This window comes from Macadamia integrifolia, chromosome 9 (assembly GCF_013358625.1).
Source record: "Macadamia integrifolia cultivar HAES 741 chromosome 9, SCU_Mint_v3, whole genome shotgun sequence".
NCBI classification, from domain to species: domain Eukaryota; kingdom Viridiplantae; phylum Streptophyta; class Magnoliopsida; order Proteales; family Proteaceae; genus Macadamia; species Macadamia integrifolia.
The window spans coordinates 30,249,956-30,266,254 of record NC_056565.1 but is presented as its reverse complement, the minus strand read 5'-3'; the positions used below and the strand labels follow the sequence as shown (position 1 = coordinate 30,266,254).

The 16,299-nt window shown below is 38.6% G+C and overlaps 1 protein-coding gene across 2 annotated transcripts in view; it reads left to right on the top strand.

The window, feature by feature from the left end:
• LOC122089063 (probable sugar phosphate/phosphate translocator At1g06470) overlaps nt 1-16,299 on the top strand; it is a 93,166-nt gene that overhangs the window by 73,766 nt on the left and 3,101 nt on the right. For both annotated transcript variants that reach the window (XM_042658497.1, XM_042658496.1), the window contains one exon: nt 15,413-15,507. In XM_042658497.1, coding sequence (XP_042514431.1) covers nt 15,413-15,507 — 95 coding nt within the window. The remainder of the gene's footprint in view (nt 1-15,412; nt 15,508-16,299) is intronic.

Here is a 16,299-nt window from a genome sequence, read left to right as displayed (position 1 = left end):
ATTCAATCTTGTGAGAGGGTTGGTGTGAGGAAGTTGACTTTACAACCTCAACGGGTAGAATTGAATTCAAATATGAGGAAAGGTATACAGGAGGTAGGAGTTGTGAAGGGAACCGGTAGGGTCTAGGGAAATTCTTTAAAGAAAGTTAGCAAATGAATTGTCTCTGTTGGAATGTAAGGGGCTTAATGCTTCTAAAAAACAAAGCGGGGTTAAGAATTTGATTGTTGAAAAAAATATTAAGTTGGGGATTCTGGTTGAAACAAAGGTGAAGGAAGAAAATATTATATTAGTGTTTTCTTCTTTGATGAGGGAGTGGGAGTATGTTCACAATTGTAAAGTAGGGGAGGCTACTAGAATTTGGGTGGGATGGGATGATGCTTGTTTTGAAGTAGATTGTCTGAGTAGTACATCACAATTAATCCATTTGAAAATTAAAATTAAAGGATTGTTTATGGGGTTTTTCTGCACTGCGGTGTATGCCTCTAATAGTGTGGATGAAAGGAGTGAGTTGTGGAGGGATGTTACACATTTGGCTCAAGGAATGGCGGCTCCTTGGGTCATATTAGGTGACTTTAATGTGGTTAGAGGCCAACATGAAAAGCATGGAGGGGAGGATGTTAGGCAAGGACCGGAGGAAGAATTTAACAACTGTTTATTTGATGCTGATCTTTTTGACTTGAAATGGAAAGGTAATTTTTTCACATGGAGTAATGGGAAGTCTGGTAGCAGTAGGGTGAGTTGTAAGCTGGAGAGGGTGTTGTGTAATAATGATTGGATTGAGCAGTATAAATTTTCAAAAGTTGCATTCTAGTGTCCTGGGATTTTTGATCATTGCCCTATTATACTGAACATCATGGAGGAAAAAATTTTTGGGCCGAAGCCATTCAGGTTTTTTGAAACTTGGATTGAGCATAAGGGTTTTAATGATACTGTGAAAAGGGGATGCCAGTGAAGAGTCATTTGAACCCTATGCTTAAATTTGCTGCTAAATTGAGGAATGTTAAGAAGGAATAAAAAGGTTAGAATAAGGCGCAGTTTAGGGATGTTTTTAAGGCAGTGAAAGAGGCTGAAGGTGTTTTAGCTGATATCCAAGGTCAATTGAATTCCGATCATGGAAATGTTACCTTGGTCAGTCAAGAGAAAGAGGTAAAAAGGAAATTATGGGAGGCTTTGAAGGTGGAGGAAAGCTTTCTTAAAGAAAAGTCTAGAGTGAAGTGGTTGCAGTTAGGTGATGGGAATAATAAATTCTTTCATAAGTCAATGAGGGGAAGACAGCACAGGAATAACATTCTTGAAATTGAGGGGAGAGATGGGGTAGTGGTGGAAGATCTTAGTCTGATAAAGGAGGCTATGGAATTTTATCAGAATCTGTTTGGGGCTGATCAGGTGGATGTGGGATTCTGTCCTAATGATATCCCTTTGTGTGGTTCTCTTACAGCAGACCAGCAAGAGATGTTAGAAAAATCTGTATCAAATGATGAGATAAAGAAGGTAGTGTTTGCAATGAAGAATGACAAGCCACCTAGTCTTGATGGGTTTGGTGCTAGCTTTTTTAAGCATTCTTGGTAGTTAGTAGGAGAGGAACTCACAATTGTTGTCAAGTGGTTTTTCAAGAATTCAATTATGCCATCTTCTATTAATGCTACTTTCATCAATCTCATCCCTAAGACAAGGCAGGTGGCTACATTTGCTGGTTATAGGCCTATAGCATTGTGCAATCTCATTTATAAGATTATTACAAAAATAATTTCCAATAGATTGCAAGGGGTGATTGGGGGCTGGTTAGTGAGAACCAATCAACATTCATTAAAGGGAGGTCTATTGCAGATAATATTCTTATCTGTTCTGATATTGTTGAAGGCATTGAACAAAGAAGAGCTCACCCTACTGCAGTGTTGAAGACTGACCTTCATAAAGCTTATGATTCATTATGAAATTTCTCTTGGAGATTATGAGAAGGATGGGATTCCCTACAATGTTTATGAGTTGGATAAAGGCTTGTGTTTGTACTTCTACATTTTCTGTGCTAATACTGGAAGTCCAGCAGGATACTTCATGGGAGGAAGGGGGATCAGACAGGGGGATCCATTTTCACCTTATTTATTTACCATGGCAATGGAGGGGTTCTCTAGAGTTATGAGGAAAATCACTCTCCTTCCTAGATGCAAATCTGTGCAGCTGTCCCATCTGATCTTTACAGATGATCTCATGTTCTTTGTAAAGGGTGTTAGTGACTTAGTCACAGCTAGTTTGGGGGCTCTAGCTGAGTTTGCAGCCTTCTCTGGGTTGCATCTCAATAAGGCCAAGTCCTCTATTATTTTAGGGGGCCTTACTCAAGCTAGCAGTATGCAACTTTTGGAATTAACGGGTTTTAAGGAAACCAAGCTGCCAATAAGGTATCTTGGGGTCCCTCTTGTTGCAGGAAAGCTGACTTTAGGAGACTACAATCCTATATCTAGAAGAAGCTTGAAGGATGGAAAGCTAGATTTCTTTCTTATGCTGGAAGGCTTCAGTTGATCACCTTAGTTCTTCAAGGATATTATATGTATTGGTCAGGTATTTTTACCCTTCCAAGTAATCTTATAGCAAAGGTGGAGTCTAGTTTCTCAAATTTTCTATGGTCTGGTCCCTCTTTGGAGAGGAAGCTGCATTATATTTCCTGAGAGGCTTTATGCAAACCTAAGGAGGAAGGGGGGTTAGGGCTGAAAAGAGTGAAGGAGATGAATGTGGCTGGTATTTTGAAACAAATATGGTGGATTGCTTCTCATAGGAAGAGCATATGGGTGGAATGGATCTACCAGAGGTGTCTGAAGAAGGAAACTATTTGGACTATGAAGGCAACTAGTGAGGTTTCTTGGGTATGGAGGAAGATTCTGAAGTATCGGGATAAAGTGGAAGATGTTATTATGCATATAGTTGGTAATGGAAAATCCACTAAGTTATGGCAGGATAATTGGCATCCAAGGGGTCTCCTTATTAAAAGATTTGGTGATAGGATAAGGTATGATTCTGGTTTACCCCATCTTGCTACAGTGGAAGAAATTTTAAGAGATGGAGAATGGCACCCTACTCTTGCTACAACATTAGATCTTAGAGAAGCTTGGGGATGCCTTCAATCTATCCCTAAACTTCACTATGAGGAAGATGACTTAGTGGTGTGGAAAGGAGATCTTCCAGGAGTAATTACAGCCAAATCATTATGGGAGATAGTGAGAAGAAAGGAGAGGAAGATTAGTTGGAAGAAAGCTGTGTGGTTTGAGGTAATATTCCATCATTCATTTACAACATGGAGGTGTCTAGTTGATGCTCTACCAACTAAGGATCAGCTCATCAAGAGAATGATTAATATTAATCCTCAATGCATTTTCTGTTGGGCAGGTATGGAAAGTAGAAATCATTTATTTTTTAAATGTTCATTTACATGTGCTATATGGGGGGAGGTTGCATTACTTTGCAATCAAAATGGAAAAATCTCTGATAATGTTATGGAGAGTGCATTGTGGGTTAAAAATGAGTTTCATGACGGTGATCCGTTAAGAGTTGTTGGGAAGTTGGCTTTCTGTGCCACTGTACAACACATATGGCAAGAAAGAAACTTCAGGATTTTCAAATCCAAAATCCAAAATAGATCACAGATTATGGAAGCTATAATTTCAGAAGTTAAAGTAAAGTGCTCAATTATGAATTTTATGGCTGAATGTAACTCTAGAAACCAGTTCTTAGTAGCAAGTTGGGGAATCAAAGTCACTTGGAAAGTAGTGATTCCTAGAGCTTGTTACTGGTTTCAGCCACCAGAGGATATGGTTGCTTTGCATTGTGATGGTTCTCTAACACATGATAGAGCATCATATGGAGGAATGATCAAAGACAGAAATGGGGTTCCAGTTGTTGCTTTTGTTGGTGTGGGGGAAGTTTCCAATGTCTTGTGGCTGGAATTATTTGCCATTCTCAGAGGACTTACCATTTGTGTGGAAAAGAACATTATGGGAGTGTCTATTCGGTCAGACTCTAAAGTGGTTGTAGACATTTTAAATGGTGTGGTTGAAGGAATTTGGCAAATCAAAGTCCTTAAAAAGTAAGATCCAGATTACTTTGAGGTCATTAGTAAGGAAGGAGTTTAAGCATGTATGGAGAGAGGTGAATTGGCCAGCTGATTTTTTGGTAGCTTCTGCAATTACCCATGATGAGACTATTATTCAACCTCAGGACTTCCCAGAGGAGCTGAATAGTTTAGTGAAAGATGATGCTGAGTTCAAGGTCGATCATAGAATGTAATTTTCTTTCAGATTTTACCTCTTGTAATGCAGGGCCTGTCTTGCTTGGTTTCAAGGGGCCTCTTTTCCTTTTTTTTGCTCAGCCCAGAAAAGGGGATTGAGGTTGCCTTACTTTGTATATTTTTCCCTTTTTAATACATACTATTTATCAAAAAAAAAAAAAAAAACTAAAAAAATACAAAATTATCATTTAAGCAATGCGTGAAGTTGTGAACTCATAAGTCATAACCACCAATGACCTTGCTGAATTTTTCAAACTAAGCATGAGGGGAGTGCTTCAACCCATAAATAGCCTTGAGTAGGCAGCAAACCTTTGATGCATTCTCCCCCTGAGCAACATACGTAGTAGGTTTGCTCCGTAAACACTTCCGTCTCGAGATCACCATAAAGAAATGCATTTTTAATATTAAGTTGTAATAGAGGCCAGTCAAGATTAATCATCAATTTCTAAACACGAACATAGTTAAGATGATCTATTATAGAGGTCTCAAATAGTCAATGCCATACATCTGAGTTATCCTTTGGCAACCAGCTGAGCTTTTAGTCGTTCAACAGAACCGTCTGGTAGGTACTTGACAGTGTACACCCAACAACACTACGCAATTCCTTGGGGTGGGGTTAAGTTAGTAAAGTTAGTAAGAGGCCATGTCATATAATCTAGTAAGGCACTACATCTATAACATTCTTCTGACAAGGATGTAACAGTGCATCCTGGTACTTAGTAGTCACGAACATAATAGATAAAGACAAAGAAAAAGTACAAAGTAAAGATGGAACGTGAGAAACTTAAACAGATTTAGTAATAAGATACGCAATATTAGAATTTTTTAGTATATGTTCTCAAACCTTTACCAAGAGTAATTGTCAAGTCAATAGAGGTAACGTCCCTAGGCAAAGGTTCTAATGAAGTAAAGGGTGGTATCAGAGGATCAACCGGAACTGTTTAAATAAAATTTGAATGTGCTTGAATCCTTGCAATTACTTAGATGGAGAAGTAGTAGTAGTGGTGGAGTCTGTAAGGGGAATGGATATAGGAATAAGCAGAGGATCAAGGAGATCAGTATCCAACTTATGATTCGCAGCAAAAAAAATATGTAGTTTAAAAAAGATAACATCAGCCCTGATGCAATCCTGGCTCTTAACATCATAACATCGATAGAATTTTTTAGTGTGAGCATACTCGAGGAGTATACATTTGATAGCACATGGAAATAATTTATCAAGACCAAGTCAATGCTTGTGAATAAAACACATGCCACCTAACACCCGTGGTGGTAAACAAAATAATGACGATTTGGGAAAACCATAGAAAAGGGAGGTAGATTGTCAAGGGCAGCAGATGGCATGCGATTAATCAAATAGTAGGCAGTCAAAACCACATCACTCTAAGAAAACTTGGGAACATGCATCTGAAACATAAGAGATCGAGCAACTTCTAGCAAATGCCAGTTTTTTTCTCTCGGCCACACTATTTTGCTGAGTATATGTACAACTAGTTTGATATATCATCCCATTATTAAAACAAGATCCAAAAATTTCTCAAAAGGTAATAGGGAACACGAAAAGAAAAACCTAACTTTTAACCCAACGTGGGCCCAAAACATTAGAATGAATTAAAGAAAATAAGGAGGAACTTTAAGAGACATCACGAGAAAGGAACGAAGTACAATGGTGTTTTCCACGCTCACACACCTTACACTCAAGTCAAGCGATATGCTTGCAACTAAAAACCATACGTTGAAGTTTGGAAAGAGAAAGATGTCCCAACTGGTAATTCCATTAGAGAGGGGAAGACTCTAGAAACAATAGAAGATGAGGTAGGAGCGACATCGTCGAAGTAATAGAGACCGTCCTTCACACCCCCTCCACCAATCGTCTTCCTTGTTTGGAGAGCTTGAATAACACAACAGTTAGGATAAAATCACAGAAATAGTAACTGATTTAGTCCACTGACTAATAGAGATAAGACTTCAGGGTAAGTTAGGAACATGATGAACATATTTCAACATAGAAAGATAAAGTAACACAGCCAGATGCGGACATTTTAGTAGACAAGCCATCAACAAGTAATACTCTAGAAGGTTGATTAATTTTCTGAAGTGAAGAAAGTACATAGGACTTACCAGTCATATGAGACGTGGCACCGGAGTCAATGACCCATGGTGTTGAAGAAGAAGAGGCAAGTAGTGAGCCAATACCTGAATACGTGATGGTAGTAGTGGATGTAGGGGCAAATGTCTCAATTTGTTGATTATGCTTAAGTAATTGATTGAGTTCATTACATAACGGAGAAGTGAACTGACTACCACCGGTGGTAGAAGCTTGAGTGATGTTTGAGTTGATGCCACAATAGAATTTTGATTTGGTGTAATAGTAGCAATAACAGGCAGTTGCACTTGCCACTCAATAATGCAGGAGTAGGTTACAAGTAAACTACCCCAGCAGTGTATTACAACTCCAAACAAACAAACAAAACTCACCTAACTAGCTTGACAATAATGAGAAATAAACCCAAAGAACAAGGGAATAACACCATCAAATAACCCCCGAAGGATACAATAGCAATGCAGGAGAAAAACCAGCTAAAAACCCAACCCGATAGGAGAGAGAAAACCTGCTATAGAGCTGGAGAGAGGTGCGGCCAGGTCTGTAAGGCACCAATTGAGTTGCAAATTTGGTCGAAGGAAGGTCCCTAGGAGGGTACAAAAACCTCCAAAGTTGAAGAGATTCTGCAGGCTAGTTGTAAAGTTTTGAACTTTCTTGATTTTAGACCTTGGAGAGAGAGAGAGAATGAGAACGATTTTGTAGGAACAACAGCTTATATACTTCAGAATACCTTCAAGAGAGGATCGATTGATCTTCTTAGAGTGTAGAACCAGTCCCCCAAACGATCTGCAGGTCATATCTCAGACTTGGGTAGTAATGGAGGCTGATTGGCTTCAAGAACAAGAATTCTTTGGCTGATCGGTTGTGACTCTTGCAGTTCTGGACAGATTTGGTTCTTCTTGAAGGCTGATGACAATAACAATAAACAAAGTAAGGAATTGAATGCTGAAACAAAGAAGAAACAAGGGAAAGGTGGGAGAGGAAGTGGCTATCTCAGCTTGGGCTTCTCACCCACAGCTATGTCAGCTATTCTAAGCAATAAACTGCAAATTATCTTTATTCAAATCTGGGAATTGAGAGTACATGAGCTCCTTTATATATAGAGGGCAGAATAGCAATCCTAACATAACTAGGAGCTAGTTTCCAAATAAGACTAGACACTCCTAGTAGGGCTTAGACTCATAATAGGATTAGGACTGTAACTCCAATATGGAGTAGGTAACTAACTAGTCATTCACTAATAGGGAAAACTAAATTGACTCGAACTGAAATAACAAAGGAAATAGACTCAAAACAGGACTATAACTAACTAATGAATTAAATCCCGTTTTCTTACTTTCTACCCATATTTTAGGCCCATTACAAAGAAAACTCATGGGATAAAAAGCCCAACACATACATAACCCAACCCAAGGCTTATTTGCAATAAAATAAGCCCATTAAGTGACTTATTTTGATCAATTCTCCCTCTCTTAGAAAATATTCGTCCTCGAATTTTGTAGAGTGAGGGTGATTATATCATGGTGCACGTCCCTCTTTAAGATGTAGAAAAATTTAGGTAGCTCTCTGATAATAAAGATGTAGTCTAGAATGTGAGGAGCTCGATACTTTAATGGGATGATGAACTCCACATGCTCAATCTCAAGGTCTTCAGATGTATCATAGGGTCGTCCACATGTTACGCCTTCACCCACTGTGTTCTTAACCTCCACAATTTCAATCTCAAGCTCCTTAGGATCTTTCTCTTGGTTGTTCATAGTCATCACAATTGTTGTAGTGTTAAGTTCCTCAGTCTCAACCTCATTATCCATTGTAGCAACCTTATTGCTTTCAAATTCTTCCACATGAGTCTTGTTGATGGGAACATCAATGACTAGCTCTTCCTTGACAATAGGAATTGCTGGAATTTCTTCAACACTAACCTCAACTTCTAACTCAGGTTTATTGCTCGGAGGTGTCTTCTCTTGTTGCTCCTCTGCAATAGAGGCCGATGATGTCTTCATGCTCTTGTCTATTGTGGGTGGTTGTTGGAAATCTGGTGGAAGTATATTCTTTGTTCCTGCTTAGATAGGTACATGCCCGCCAACTCATATTGTATCTCGTCCCACGTTCTATGTTTACGTCCCTGAGCTTGAAGTTGCCTTTCCCGAACTCTCCATTGCATACGAACATAATCACTCATTTGAGAGCAAATGTATTGAAGTCGTTGCGTCTCTATCAAGTTGTAGTTGTCAAAGTACACATCTTATTCATACATTCATTAAAGGAATTCCTCACGAAATTAACGTGGCTGAGCATTAGATGGGGCAGCAGTAGCCTGAGTATTGGAGTGAGCAGCAGTAGACTCTCTAAATTCTGCCAACTATTGGTCATGACCATCCAACCTTGCAGTCAAGGCCTGGAGGGATGCCCACACATCTTCCGGAGTGATTTGTTTAGAGCTTTCTTCAACCATAGCTCTGATACCACTTAATGCAAGAGTATGTTACATGTAAACTACCCCAGCAGTGTATTACAACTCCAAACAAACAAATAAGACTCACTTAACTAGTTGGACAATAATCAGAAGTAAACCCAGGAGAACAAGGGAATAAGACCATCAAATAACCCCCTAAGGATACAATAGCAATGCGAGAGCAAAACCAGCCCAAAACCCAACCTAAGGCTTATTTGTAATAAAATAAGCCTATTGAGTGACTTATCTGCATCACTCAAGTTTACCGTGCTTAGCCCAACATGTATCAAGAGTGTGGTTCATCTTACAACAGCAAGTACATTGACATGTCCCTTGATCCAATGGCCACCCCATAAACCATGACTTCTTCCAGGGAAACCATTGCCACGGCCACGAGCCCCACTATTTGAAACAAGTGCTGAATTGTTGCTAGACGAGGTTGAGTCAGATTTGGTGAAGGGGGGAGACACAACACGCTGGATTTGACAAAGTGCCTCATTCATGGATGGTATCTTCTCGCTAGCAAGAATTTGGCTTTTCACTGGTTGAAGGCTGGGGTCTATTCTAGATAAAAATTTTGCAACTAAGAACTTAGCACATTGAGATGTAAGGACTTCAATAGCTATAACATGGTTTAAAGTATCTCTGATACTAATACGTATCTTAAATTTAGCCGACTGATACAACAACCAATACCAATACTTTAATCCTTGATCTTTATTAGCAAATCTTAGTGCATCTTTGATACGACACAATACCCTCCGATATGAATCTTAATTTTTCCGACCGATACGGTGACCGATACCGATGCTTTAATTCTTGATATGTAGAGAATGGTTGGTACACATTCAGTTATTTTCACATGCATTTCAAGGAACCATAATAGTTACTGATTTGCCGCTCTACTTGAAGGAGAACTTTTCATACAAGTCATATACCATAGACATTCTTATTTTGAGAGTAGGTTTCTTTGAGGTGATACCAAACACCCTTATTCCACTAACAACAAAGTACTGTGGCATTTTCTGATGTCTATTCCGGATACTCAGCAGTAGTTGTAGTAGGGGTGGCTTAGTCAGATAATCCATTTTTCGTGTGGTTGTGTTATAGTCTTGAAAACTGGTGTGGTTCGTTATTCAGAACTATTGAGAGTTCGAATCCCTCTCTCTCCTTTTGCTCTCTGAACAGATTTCTTTATGTATTGGCTTTGCCCTACAGTATCATCAAGGGAATGGCTTGGCTATAATCCATTTTCGCCTGGTAGTGATACACACTAACAGCCTGTGCCCAGATTAAATAGTTTAATGTACCATTGATTTTAATAGACGTGATTTGGACGTCTAAAGAGTCCTCGGGGGTTTTAGATCACCCATAATGTGCAGACAGATATAACCAGCAGTATGATATTGATTGGATCACCAGATAACAAAAGATAAAGCAGCAGCAAACCACTGATGGAAAATACAGCCATAATACCACAAGGTGATGTTGCCCAGTCATTTCCAGAAAAACCAGGGTACCGCAAGGTTCAGGAAATTTCGAGTCATGGAAAATACACTGCTTGGATCAGCTTGAATCAAGGTCAAAGATCCTTAATATGAGAACCGATAATCCCCCAAAGTATCACTTGAGTCTGAAGGTCAGATGGAAAGTAAATTCAGAATTCAATTCTTCAGAAATATGTCAAGCTTGATAAAGGAGATTTAATGTCACAGAGAATCCACAGCTTTCATCTGCTTGATTTGGGGTCAAAGCACCCAATGATGAGGGCTACAATGCACTAAAATATATCTTGTATCTAAATTCTAAGGAACAGATTAAAAGTGTTTGCAGATTTTAATTCTGCTAGAAATCATCCAAAACAGAGTACCGGCAGTATGCGATTTCTGCAGTAAGCATTTTTAAAAGGCTTGAACCAGCCTCACTATAGGATAGAAGACCCTTACCAGTAGGGCCAATAATGACCTGAAAACTTAGATCAAATTGATTACCAGATGAAGATGCATATAGAGTTTTGATTCTGAAGAAAAGAAGCCATAAAGATGGTACTGCAGGCTTGAAAGCAGCAGCCAATCTTTATACAACTGATGATCCACGCAAGTAGCAACAAAGGTGGAGACCAAACCTAGTTTATCATCATGATATTAATAACTAGGTCTCGTCAAGGTAGGCAAGGCCACATTTAGGTTGCTACAACCATGAAAGGGAAAAACTATAGAACCTCAAACCAGAAGATAACAGAGTATAGGTACTGATTAAGAGTGCCACGGTAGGAAAAGAGTGCCACGATAGGTAGAGACAGAAGTTATTCTATCATGGTTTAGTTCTCTGTTTATAGTAACTCACGACTGAACACTGCTGTAAGTAAAAGTAAAATAACTAAAGACCAACTCATAACTCAACACTACCACACTATCCCACTGTACGCTACCACAGGATATACTTTAGCAACCCCCTTGTTGAAAAATTTGGGCCGAGTCCCTGTACCCATCCATATCCCCGTATCCTAAATTTTGGGGGACAGATGGATTCAACTTTTCGACATATCCGTGCCAGATTCCCAGCCCATGTAATGTAGTTTGGACTAAAAAAAATTCCAGAGATGTTGCCAGGTCCTGAATCACTTCAATTATAGGTAACATTCAAACCAGTCATGTAATACTCAGTTATATGGAACTGCATTGCTTCTTCCAAGAGACCCCTTACACAATAAATTCAGACTCTTTGCAGCAGTTACTCCATGAAGAAGCACAAATATCTCTAGTTTATTGGAGTCAGATTTCGTCACACCCTGCCTCACATTAGGCCGAGGTATGCGGCACTGGATACCTTACCGTACCAGTCAGCTTGAACCACTAGGATCTAATGTAGAGATGAACTTATACAAGTGCAAAATCTTCTACCAAATCAGAGTATGCATATAAGGGAAAATTTATATTTTACATAACCCATGGTGATCAATCTAAATGATAAATAATAATTAGACACAATTGAATTATAAGTCACAATTACCATAATGGCTATCAAATCTGCCAATTTCTCCCTTCTACTGTTGTACATGTGTGATCCATAAGATAACAACCTATTGCCCTTGTGCTAGTTAGGTCCTGACACTGGGAATAGTTGCTTCAAAATTCAGGGGAATTCTCGTCCTCGAAATTTGCGAGACTGTTCGTCACTGAGGATCCATTCCAATACTTCAATACTGCTCTTAACCTCTAGTTTGTATCTTTATTAGCTCCACTTATAACACGGCTACATGACTAGGTAGCACCAGAAATTTTTTTTCCAAGCACTTTAACCTCTCTTCCGGCTATGTTGGTTTCTTCCAGTTCTTTCCTTAGCACATCGGATGTAGGGAAAATCACTTGGATACTATATTTCCCCAACCTAACTCTTTACATCTTTACTGCATGACTCAGTATCATTTTTGTTTCCATTCTACAGGTATATTGTGTTACTATCCAAACCCACACCAATCTCAGTGTGGATTACAGAGTCCGTAAGGATACCACTTTCTTTTCTTCTTAATTACTTTCCCAATTCCCGTTTCTTCTTGGCTGCCTATATCGGAATTGGGATCTTTAATTCCAAGGGTCACTAACATGCTTCCTTAAATACATAACTAGAATAACCACTTGCATTTATCTGTTTAATATCCTATTCAATTTACCTCGGTCTCCTTTTAGACCATTAATCACCTCACTTTTCACCAGAACCATAGGAATTTCAATAATTCTTTATAGTGCGATGCTCAAACTATCCGTCATAAGTCTCGGAATTTTCCAAGGTTCCGTACATTTCTTCTTCCTTTATCCATATCGCTACATATGGTCAATATACTTAATCCCATATCATCCACCAAAGTATTCCTGGATCTAAATGGGAAACTTGAATATATCTTCAAATATCATAACTTAGTTTATTATTCCTCCACAGATTCAAAATAAGTTTATCATCGAGATCCTATCACATTCTCACATCTGTATACATCTATCCTCAAATCAGGCAGTTAATTTCCATCCACTGTCATAGATATCCCTATGTATTTTCAAAATTCAATGCAATTTGATCCAACAATTTTCTTGACAATGCAATTTATATGTTGCCACCATAAACTTCCAAAGCTTTCTAATGACTCATAGCGTCCCCCCCTTTTTTTATTCCACATTGATATTTATATACTTTAAATTTTCATCCCATTTACAGAATTCATTCCCGAATTCACACATGCAAATCCGAAAGTATCTCCAATCCTTTAAAAGTTAAAACCTTAACCTGTAAATTACATCAAGATCACATTCCTATTCCCACACATTTTTATTTATCCTCAATTGCATTCAAATTATCTTCCACACATGTTTCCCTATTCCAATTTATGTTCTTGAACTGGAACCGTACCTCTCTTCCATGCTTTGCACACATCTCACTTATGCACCTTAAAATTTCAATTTTATGATCTTAAAATAGAACTTAAACTCCACATATTACATCATAAAAATTTCAGAGCTTACTGGGTAAAATTTACTCAACTGGCGGGTTAGGGACCATGACCAACTGACCGACCGGTTCACCTGACTATAGATATAAAAATTTTACCTGAGTGCTCCAACTTCATTTCAGATATCTAATTGCTAAGAACTTCTTCAGCGGTCTACCGCAATACTTTATTCTAACACTTTCCCGGCTATTTTCTCGCGTTTCCACCTCTAAACATCATCACCGATAAGTGTATTCTTCCCTATTTCAAGAATTTCATGGAAAATTTCCATTTTTGGGGAATATGGTAATCTAGGTTTCATTTCTTGCAATTTCTTACAATTTCTTACAATTCCTTCCATTAATAGTTTGCATTTACTTGTTCTTGGTTTTTTTATGTGTAGTTTAATATGTCTTCACCAAGATTTACACGTAGCATGGTTGCTACCGTCTTGATTGGTTAAATGGCCCATTTGGTTTCGCACTCCAATTGACCAAGCAAATTAGGGCAGCTTCTCTTCTCATCCCATTGCTATTGAAAAACCTATTATCACAGTGGATCTTATTTTCGGTGTCTAGGAAAATTTGAGGCTTTAGGTTGGGAAGCCATGCTTAAGGTAGAGGAAGATGTGTATCCTAGACTTGTAAGAACTTTCTATTACAACCTCAGTGGAAAGCATATTAGGGGTGGACAGTACTGTACCAACAGAAGGGTGGGTGGCACAGACATCACCTTAACCACAACGGAATTTGGTTAGGCCATTGGTGTCTCAAGTGTGGGCAACAAAACTTACTATCGTCATAAGACTAGCTTCTAGAGCTACTTCACTAACATTGAGCAGGACATTGTGTGGAAAGTGGTAGTAGCAGGGGGAGAGGCAAATTGGGCCATGATTGCTAACAGGCGACCTACTCTAAGAGTACTGTGCAGGATAGTGTATTATACTACCTATTTGTGGTCAATTCAGTGGGGTATACTTGATGCAGGCATATACAGCTTTTTTCCTATATGTGGGTGTGCGGATCAACTTACCTTATCTGATGATGAGACATATGGTACACTGTGCCAGTCATCCAAGAGATGGTCATTTACTCTATGGAAAGACCTTGACCACAATATTCCGGCAGTTCAGAATCTGCTTGAGTGGTAAGGTGAGGAAGAAGACTACACCTACTCCATTTGATAGGTCTATTCTAGAGGAGATGGACTTACACCAGCAAGCAGATAGTGATGATGAGGCACCAACTGTTGATCCACTAGTTGCTAATCCAACTCATGAGCCTATGGATATTGAGGTAACCAGGAGATGGACATATACATTGAAGATATGGGCATGGGAGTTGATGGGGGAGATGGAGATGAGGGGAATGAGTTAGATGGGCACCATACCCGGCACTAATACCTTCAATTCAATTCATTCTCAAAATCTGATTAATAACTTTGGTTACATACCTTTATATAATAAACTAAAATTAAAACTTGCCTAAATAAAATCTAAAGCTAAATTAGCAACTCCTAATTACTTCATAAGTTCTAACTAATGAAATTAGAAACAGAATAAAATTCAAATTGATAACTCCCTAATTGACTGACAACTACCCAAAATAAAACCTTACATATCTTCCCAAATAAAATAACTCAATATTTCCTAAATAAAGTAACTCCAAAAATATCCTACTGATCCCAAAAATCAAATCGGATCCGGTTCATCTCGGTTGAGATTTCTCGAAGGGTCAACCCGGTTCAGCCTCAATTCTGCATCAAAGAGTATTGACATGGATTGTGAAGCAATTGGGCATTGGTTTCCATCTTATCATGATTGATAGTAGCTTGCGGACCAACCAATTAATTATAAATGCCCCCTAATATCTGATGTAGGATGATTAGGGGATAATTGTAAATTCTTTCCCTTTTTTTTTTTGGTGGGGGGGGGTGGGGTTGATAGTGTTTTACTTATAATGAAGCAGGAACAGATGAGTTCTATTCTGGTAATTTTCTTGTTCAATTTTGATTGGAATGGTACCCACCAAGTAATTAAGGAAGATTCTCTCTATTGGGAAACTAATCTCCTTTTTCTTGTTTCTATTGCACTTTCAGGTTGCAGTGTTTTACTTCCACGATCAGTTTACCTGGTTGAAAGGGATTGGGCTCATTACAATCATGGTTGGAGTTAGTTTATTCAACTGGTTCAAGTAAGTTATCAGCCCTTAATACTTGTGCTATTCTCTTTTTATTTTTATCTACAGTAACACAACCTCATTTCATTATTTTTCAAGAATTTGACAACTACATAAACAATAACCTATTAGAACTGAAAGAAGTTCTGTATACTCCCTTGAATTGTTAGTTAGCAAGAGTCCAGTCCATCAAATATTGACCAATTTCTGGAATTATCTTAGGAAGCTACCTGGAAGTTATTTCCGTAGTGCTCATGGGTGCTTGGACTATAAATTGGACATGTTGCTTTGTGGCACAGCTCTCTGCGCTTGGGCACTGATATGTTTTATTAAAAGTTTCAGGAAGAAAGGGAATGGGTAGGTGGAAGTGGAAATGGAACCTGTCATGTAGATCATGTAGTTGGGTCTTTCATTTTTTAGACGGGGATATAGGATCCAATTGCAATATGTAAAGATAATAATACCCCATAGCTTTCACTATATTGGAAGACATGAGGGTACTTTCTTTCCCACATGGATAACAAAATGATGAGAAATGGGCAGTCAATTCTTTTGTGCTAAGGTAAGTGGACCCCTCGTTTTTCCTTACTGACCAAAAAATATCCAATGCTTGCTGTAAAGTATAATAAAGCCATATTTTTTCCTCAAAGCTGTTTAAAATTCTTCCTATTTGAAAAGAGAACCTGACTAGTTTTTGAGTTAACTTTGTATTTTTAGATGAATGAAATAATGTTAAAAACAAGAGATAGACGAGTATACAGCCCCAAGCGCATCTCCCTTTTGCACTCCCCCTCCTCCCCCCCCCCC